At 56.1% G+C, this 8,155-nt stretch overlaps 1 protein-coding gene and 1 long non-coding RNA gene across 3 annotated transcripts in view; one reads left to right on the top strand and one right to left on the bottom strand.

Moving 5' to 3' along the window:
* The window catches only part of LOC106628015 (uncharacterized), a 3,945-nt gene extending 304 nt beyond the window's left edge, over nt 1-3,641 (bottom strand). The window contains exons 1-4 of one of the 2 annotated variants that reach the window (XR_001331203.2): nt 3,458-3,641; nt 2,236-2,381; nt 491-661; nt 1-48 (exon numbers count right to left, since the gene is read on the bottom strand). The exon at nt 1-48 is cut by the window's left edge and continues 304 nt beyond it. This is a non-coding gene — a long non-coding RNA (uncharacterized LOC106628015). The remainder of the gene's footprint in view (nt 49-490; nt 662-2,235; nt 2,382-3,457) is intronic. The other variant, XR_001331202.2, reaches the window with a different exon arrangement.
* A 250-nt stretch (nt 3,642-3,891) lies between these two features.
* On the top strand, nt 3,892-6,456 carry HOXA1 (homeobox A1). Its single transcript, XM_005519138.3, has 2 exons — nt 3,892-4,603; nt 5,032-6,456. The coding sequence occupies exons 1-2, from the start codon at nt 3,985-3,987 to the stop codon at nt 5,385-5,387; spliced, it is 975 nt and encodes a 324-aa protein (XP_005519195.2). The 5' UTR covers nt 3,892-3,984; the 3' UTR covers nt 5,388-6,456.
* Nucleotides 6,457-8,155: the final 1,699 nt, after the last annotated feature.

Consider the following 8,155-nt stretch of genomic DNA (forward strand, 5'->3'; position numbering starts at 1 on the left):
AATGTGGTTGGTTACTTCTCACGTGCCGAGTAATCCAAGAAATCAGTCCTAGGAGGAGAGGAAATGGAGAAGTTAGTGCCTGTGAAATCAAAAGGGTGGCAGAAACGCAGGGGGAAGAAAAAAGTATTTAGGGAGGAACCGGCGTCCCCGCTCCATCCTTCTCGGGGGCGGTGCGAGGGCAGACCCGAAGATATTTTTCTTTGTAAGCCTTCTTGAGAGGTGAGACTCATAACGTAAAGGGGAAACCCTGACTTTTAAAGTTACAGTTTCCTCGGGCTCCCCACTTCTGCTGGAGGCGGCAAAGACGGGCTTTCCGAAATCTCCACCAAATTGCCTGCCAGCCGGCCTTGCCGAACCCCTAAGCGGAGGGTGAGCCCCGTCCTTTGGGCTAAAACCGAGCAACAGATGCCAGCGAGGCTCTGCCGCTCTGGGGCCAGGGGATCCGGGCGGGGACCTTCGCGGCTCCTGGCGAGTGAGTGAGAGTGCTTACATCGCAGAAGCGAGTGGGGCTTGGCTGGGGGTTTGTGAACGGGGCTCTGCTGTCCATCCGTGCGAGCAGTGTTGTCTCCCAGCCCTGGAACACGCTGTGGAGCTGAGATGCGTGGGTTATAGCTGGAAGGGCTGAACGCAATTCTTCCGAAAGTCATAAATCAAACTCTTTCTATGAATGAGAATGTCATCAAAGAGATCAATTGCAGGAACACATTCACAAATAAAAATCCTCTTACGTATTTGCCAGGGCTGGGGATCCCCGTCTAAAACCATTAAGTGAGAAGGCGTTTAGTCATAATTCACTTTTATTGCCCTTTTAAAACAACAGCTTGGCTGAGCTGCGGGCGCGGTGAAACCTCGGCCTTGGTTTTCCTCCTTCCCTCTGCTCCAGCCATGTCCCTGCGGAAAGCGAGCAGCCTCACCGGCATTTTCACTCCTCTGCCACTGGGTTAAATTGGACCGCAACGTGCATGTAAGGTTGGGGATGTTGGGGATTCTTTTGTGCCCAGATTTCCGGATGCTGACAACGCTTAAAGAAAACCAAAGCGAAACGAACTAAAAAAACCCCCCAAACAATAAAACAAAACCCAAAAAAACAAAACAAAAAACAAACCCCAAACAAAAACCAGAAGCATCAAACAAAAATATAAAAATAATAAAGAAAAAGGAAACGTGGTACAGGGTTTAAACTTCTCGCAAACTCCATTTAAATAAACGGGGGAATTCAGCAAGCAGGAGCAGCCTCCGGGGCTCCGGGTGAACTCTGGGGCCACAGCGGGGGCACACTCCCACGAAAAAGCCCAAAGAGCCGGGATCGCCCCCTCAGCCTCAGTTCCGTGGCAGGAAACGCGGAGCGAAGCCGCGGAGGGGCGCGGAGGGGCCGGGATGGCCTGGGGGCAGGGGGAAGGGGCAGTAGCTCCCCCTCGCCCGGCCGCGGAGGAGGGAGGGTGTGGTGTGTGTTCCTCCTCTCTGCTCCGACCCTTCTCATGGTGCTGCTCCCATGCATAGTGCGGGCAGCAAAACCCGAAAGCCCCGCCAGAGAGACAATGCAACAAGAGACAATGGCACCAAAAAGGCAGAGAAAAAAGGATTTCAGGATGCTGGAGACAGTAAGAAAAGCGATTTATCGGAATTTACGGATAAAAGGGATCTACTTGTAGTATTTTTTTTTTTCTGAAGGAAAAAACACTGAGATGTCAGCCCTTTTACTAAGCAGTCCTAATCGCTGGTTTTTTTCCTCTGCTTTATGCAGTATTTATCACAACTGGTTCACAAGAATGAAATAAATGTGTTTATAGCCGTAACCATAGCCAAGATTGGCGCAGTATAATACCATAAATGCCTCTGGAGTGTTGTTGCTCTTGTCCTCCACTCAGCCCCCCTGCAGTTTAAGAAATGGAACCTTTCCAGAGGGCCCTTAACCATCCCTGCCTCCGCAGTAAATCAGAACAAATAGACATTCTGAGGGCACCGGGATAGGCGCGTGGTGGAGAGAGGCGCCCTTCGGTTTTGGCTGACACTAGAGAGGCCGTGCAGATGCCGTGGGATAAGGGCTGACCTAATAGCAGTAGGAGAGCTCTGCACCTAGGAGAATGCTGTAGCTCATGTGGGAGGGAGGAGCTTGAGGATGCGTGTATGGGTGGGTGTGTGTATTAGTGAGCGGGCAGCGGTGGCGGGGTAGACCAGCCTTTTGGATTTCAAAGCAAGAAAGAATCGAGCGCAGAGGAACATAAGAGTCGGCACCTGCAGAAATAGAGGGGGTAGCCCCTCCTGGGGCAGGTGTCAGGGGACATGACTTTCCATCCATCTTTCTCCCAGGCTGACGTTTTACAGAACTTCTTTTGACGACTTTTGGTGCAGTCCTTTCTGCCTGCAGACGGCCGGGTGCGCTGGGACAGACGGATGCCCGGCCTTTACCTCCCCTTTCCCTCTCCGCATACGTAAACCGAATACGAGGTCGTAACCCACATCTCACCACCATCCCTCCTTCTCTGGCCACGGACCCATTTTTTGACCCACCTCCCCACGGTGTTGTGGAGGGGTAGGTTGGAGTCGATTCTCAGCGCGGTTCCCAGGGGTCCTGGGGCCGCCTCTCCCACTGGCCATCTGCCACCTCTCCCCACCGCCCACCCGGGTGACGGAGCGCAGGGACAAAGGGGCCGGAGCGACGGGCCCTGCGCCTCCCTCCGCTCCTCTGCCCCTGTCCCGGGTCGCCCCCTCGAGCTGCGACCTGCGGCACCCAGGACAGCCGTCCCCCCACCCTGTCCCAGGGCGGACGGGCGGCAGCGGCGCTGCGGGAGCGCAGCAGATGGGCTGCGGAGCCCCCGAGCCCCCATCCAATCATTCGTCCTCCTGCCCCCGGCTCCTCCTTCCCTACCCCGACCCTGGTCTGGCGAGGGTGAGCCCGGCGGAGGTGCGGGAGGAGCAGGGATGAAGGCCAGAGGGTGGCCGGTGAGCCTGGGAGAGCACAATGGCCGTCAGTCCCAAAAGCCCCTCATTTCCATGCTAATGTCTGTGGCCGCCTGGTGATGCGGCTGGACAAGCCCCTTTAGCTCTTGGCGTAGCGCGGCATTGGGACTGCGGCGGGACAGGCAGGACCAGCGAGATCCCTCGGCACCGGCACTGTTACCGTCTCCATCTCCACCCACATCCGTATATCCTCGGTCCCATGCCCATTCTCTACCTTATCCTTACCTTCATTCCTGTCCCTATCTCAATTCCCATCCTCGCAGAAATCCCCAAGCGCATCCACGGTCCCATTCTCATTCCCGTTCCAAGGGCGGATGCTCTCAGTACTGTCTCTGCCTCTCTCCGCCCCATCCCTAGCCCCGTGCCCTGGATCTAGTCGCCTCCCCCCTCCACCCCCCCTCGGGGCCGGGGGTTGGTGGGCAGCAGAGGTGCCCCGTGCAAGCGTGACAGCGCCGACAGCAGGGTGATGCTGGGGCACCCTGGCAGCAGCACTCACCCTGGAGGGGACGGCCGGTGGGCTCCGCGGGCTGGGCGCAGCCTCCGGGTCTCTCCTGCCTTCCTCTCTCAGCTGGCGGACGAGACCCAGGGGGCTGCCGCGGCGGGGGCGTGTTATTGTGTGTGTGTGTGATTGTGTGTGTGTGTGATTGTGTATGTGTGTGTGATTGTGTGTATGCTGTGTGTGTGTGTGTATGTGTGTGTGTGTGTGTATGTACCCCCCACCCCGGCCCGGCCCGGCCCGGCCCCCCCCCCCCGGGGGTCACCGCCGCCGCCTCCCTGCCCGCGGTGCCGCTCGCTCGGAGCGCTCGGTGTTTAAATGCCCCCGACGCGGCGCTGTCTCAGCGACAGGAGCCGGGGAAGCCCCGCGGGCGCCGCAGCCATTGGCTGCCGCCCCCCACGTGCCTGCCCGCTGCCGGCGCCTTCGTGTCATTTTCCTGCCGGCCCCATGGAGGAAGTGGGAAAGTTGGCGCGGCCCCGCCGGACGCTGAAGACCCGGTGGCGGCGTGACAGAGGGACGCGGCGAGGATGAGCTCCTTCCTCGAGTACCCCGTCCTCGGCGGCGAGGCGGGGGGCTGCGCCGCCCGCGCCTACCACCCCGATCACGGGATTACAACTTTCCAGCCCTGCGCCGTCAGCGCCGGCAGCTGCAGCGGAGAGGACCGCTTCCTGGCGGGCCGCGGGGTGCCCATCAGCCCCCACCGCCACCACCACCACACCCCGGCCCAGCCCGCCGCCTACCAGCACCACGGCGGGCTGGGGGTGTCCTACGCGCACCCCGGCTGCGGCCCGACCTACAGCGCGCAGGGCTTCGGGCCGGCGTACGGCCCCTACCCCCTGGGGCAGGACGCGGAGCTGGGCGGCGGCTTCCCTCCCTGTGCCCCCGCCGTGTACTCGGGGAGCATCTCCTCCTCCGCCGCTGCTCAGCACCCGCTCCCTCACCAGAGCTACGCGGGGGCCTCCGCTCAGTACGTGCCTCCCCCTTACGGGCAGGAGCAGCAGAGCCTGCCCCTGGGCACCTACAACCATGCCCTGTCTCCCCTTCACGCTGGCCACCGGGAAAACTCCCGCTCCCCCTCCACCGAGACCTCGCCGCCGGCGCAAACCTTCGACTGGATGAAAGTGAAAAGAAACCCACCCAAAACAGGTCAGTGGCCGGCGGGAGGGCCGGGGCGGGGGCCGCTCCTCTCCGTGTCCGCCGCGGGTGCGGGGAAAGAGGCGCGGCGTCCCGCGGGGCGCTGGGCAGGTAGGGCGGCCCGCACCTCTGGGAGCAGTCGCGGCTGTCTGCCGGCGGAGCTGGAAGCCAGCGCCGCTTATTCCTCACTTATTCCTGACTCCCCCTTCTCCTCCTCTCCCGTGGTCATATTTCTGGTAATTCATAAACCACTTATCAAGTTTTCTCTGACACTAGAGGCTGACTCCGGTTTAGCACCTCGCACTCCATCACTCACCCTGCCGGGGTTTCCCTCTTATCCTAAGAAGTTCTTGCTCCCTATCGCTTAGCCGGTGTGGACACATTGATTACATCGCCTATAAATCATTTGCGCTCACTCACCGCTGCATGTCCCTTCGCAGGCAAGGCCGGCGAGTACGGCTTCGTGGGGCAGCCCAACACCGTCAGAACTAACTTCACCACCAAGCAGCTCACCGAGCTGGAGAAGGAGTTTCATTTCAACAAGTACCTGACCAGGGCCAGGCGGGTGGAGATCGCCGCTTCCCTCCAGCTCAACGAGACGCAGGTGAAGATCTGGTTCCAGAACCGGCGGATGAAGCAAAAGAAACGGGAGAAAGAGGGGCTGCTGCCCATCTCCCCCTCCACCCCCACGGGCTGCGAGGAGAAGGCGGAGGACTCGTCGGAGAAGTCGTGCTCCTCACCTTGCAGCGCCTCGCCCGCCTCCTCCGCCTCGGACACTCTCGCTGCCTCCAACTGAGACCGGCAGCACGGAGCGACGCCCCCGCCAGCTCGGCACGCGTCCGTCCAGCTCCCTTATGTGGGTCCCTCGGTCGCTCGGTGTCCCCGAGAGGTCCCGGTGAGCTGCCGCTCCCTGCCCCGCTACCTCCGCCGCCCCCGCCGCCGCCCGGCCCCGGGGGTGCCGGCTCCGCCGGGTCCCGGCGCCTTGGTGCCAGGGGATTTTCTGCCCGGCCCACCTCCCCCTTCCTTTTCTGCTGGAGGAGCTGTGTTGGCACACGCGTAAGGGTCTCCCTCCTCCACTGCAAGGACGCTCCACCGAGTTTCCCTGAGTGAAAGACAGGTTATATAGGGTACATAACCTCACAAAGAGATGCACTATTGCAAGTGTTTACACGACTTACAGGACTTTCATCCCCTTAATTTAATGTATTCTTTGTTCGTGTCAATGAGTTTGTTGCTTGTAAATACTTTGTCCGAGAGATTTATCTTTTTACAGATTTTTCTAGAATGATGTTTCGATTATCAGGTTAAGCAGGGTGAGTGCATTCGCCAAACTGGATCCATTTTTATATTGGTAAAGTAGACAGCTGTATAAAGTAAACGTCTTAAGCTCAAGCAGATACCTCAAATAAGTAGCGCTATTTCTTTAAATGTGACAAACGAGGCTTCAATTGCACTAGGTTTTTTAAACCTTACCCGGTGTGCTTGCTCCCTCTCCTTTTCCCCCCACCCCAAAAGCTGTGTTGGGTTATGCTCAGCTGAGGGGTACAACCATCCAAAAGACCTCGTCCTATTTTCATATAAACCTTCCTTTAGACTCGATGTCTTTTCAAACTACTCGTGAATGTGACAAATGGCCAAATGAATGTATAATTTCTGTGGTTGGTGTCCAGACCTTTGCATGACGCACCGTGCTTTGCTGTACTGCGGGTACACTGAGTTCTATCAGTTGTCGTGTGTGAGCAAAATGTCCTCCTGATTTTTCTGTACAATCATGAAAGGCTCTGTGATTCCACCAGTGGTGGAATCCAGGGCAGGATTTACGGGTCCTTATAATGTCTGTAATAAATATATTCCACTTTCAGGTAGCCCTCGTCTGCCTACTTCTGCGTGACGTCAGCGCTGAGTCACAGGCTGGGCTCAGCAGTTTTGTTTCTCTTATTTTCTCCTACTGGAGTCTTTCCAAGGGGGGAAAGGGAGTAAGAGTCTCACAGCCTTACTCCTTCTATGTTGTTTTGGCAGCCAGAGCTCTGGCTGCCCAATCTGACTTCCTACACAAAACTCCTTCCTCTCCTATGCTCAAATAATATTATTTTTAGAAAATATAAGGCCCTTCTCTCCATTCTCTGTAACCGGGAGGAATTTATGATCCCAATCTAATTCTGAAGCACAAACAGGAGAACTTCCTGGGTCAAGTGCTAACCTTTTCACCTCGGGATGGATGCTGACACTTAAATAAACAGAGCACCCTGCAAAAGCAGAAACTCTCTTCAGCCAGTCTTTCCTCACACTGCAGGCCCCTCTCCAAGGACTGCACATTTAATTAGCCTGGGCACTGAGCTTGTCCGGCTTCTCTCTCCCACCCCAAGCTGTTATCCCCAGCGCTTGATGGGGTGCCAAAGCGGGAGATGGCTCCCAGTGTTTTTGGTGTTAACCCCAGCCCGTTCCACCGTCCCCTCCCCTCTTTCTCCATGCCCCCCCACCGTCCCCTCGGTGTGCAAGAGAAAGCTCTTGCAGGTAAATATAATAACTATTCCAAGAAATGTAAAGTGAACTGCGGTCGGGAAGGGAGAGTTGTCTCTGTGGGGAGAACCTGGGTGGCAAGACAGAGCAGAGACCTGCTCAGCTGGACGGGGGATGTCTCAAGTCACTGATGCCTCTTGAATTACAACGCAAACACGCCTAACATCTCCTTCACCCGGCCCAGCTGCGGGAAGCGCCACCGGCCTTCTCCCGGGGCTGCTCTGCCCACGCAGGCTTTGCTTTGCGGGATCCGCAGAGAGCCAACGAAATTTTCTTCACTTCGGTGTCAAAAGAGACAAGCCTTGATTTGCAAGGCGCGGCGGCCATATCAAGAGCCGAGCTATCTGCAAAGGAGCAGGGCTGTCTCCAAAGGCTCCCGCCGATGCCTCTATTTCTTTCATTTCCCCGCCTGCCATATACTTTACCTTTTGTTTATTAGTGTAAAGCCACAAAGCAAAACAGATGGCCTTCTTCCAGAGTCTTGGATGTGTTAAAGTGGCATTTACATGCCAATGAGGGCATTTCAATATCGAAATCTGGATCTAAACATTGCTGGAATCCGGATCTACAACTCGATTCCACCGGTGTTGACTCAATGTGTTAGAAAGAGCGGCCATAAATTACAGCCTAAATACGAGAGACAAGACACTTGTCAGTGCATCAATCTGTGATGAGCGATTCTCGAGCAGAGAATCCCATCTCCTTCCAAGCCCAAACTCCATATCCACATATATATATATATATATATATATATGTATGTATGTATATTCGCCCCCCCCCCCGCAGTCATAATGTATTTCAAGCAAAGACGCTCCAAACCTCCCCATCTTGTCTCGTTTATTTAGCGTTAATACTATTTCGATACCATCAGCCTTTGGGTTTAGAGATGCAGCAAAAAGAAATTAAAATCTCTAGCCTACAGTTTCTACCACAAAAATGTCGCTAAAAAAACCCCACAAAGTGCTTTCAATGAAGACAGTAATTTACCCTTCGTGTTGTAAGGATTTTTTTTTACACATTTTAAAATTAAAAAAAAAAAATCTG

The sequence above is a fragment of the Pseudopodoces humilis genome, chromosome 1 (assembly GCF_049639895.1).
Source record: "Pseudopodoces humilis isolate 2021_Gansu_Grassland_sample_001 chromosome 1, ASM4963989v1, whole genome shotgun sequence".
NCBI lineage: Eukaryota > Metazoa > Chordata > Aves > Passeriformes > Paridae > Pseudopodoces > Pseudopodoces humilis.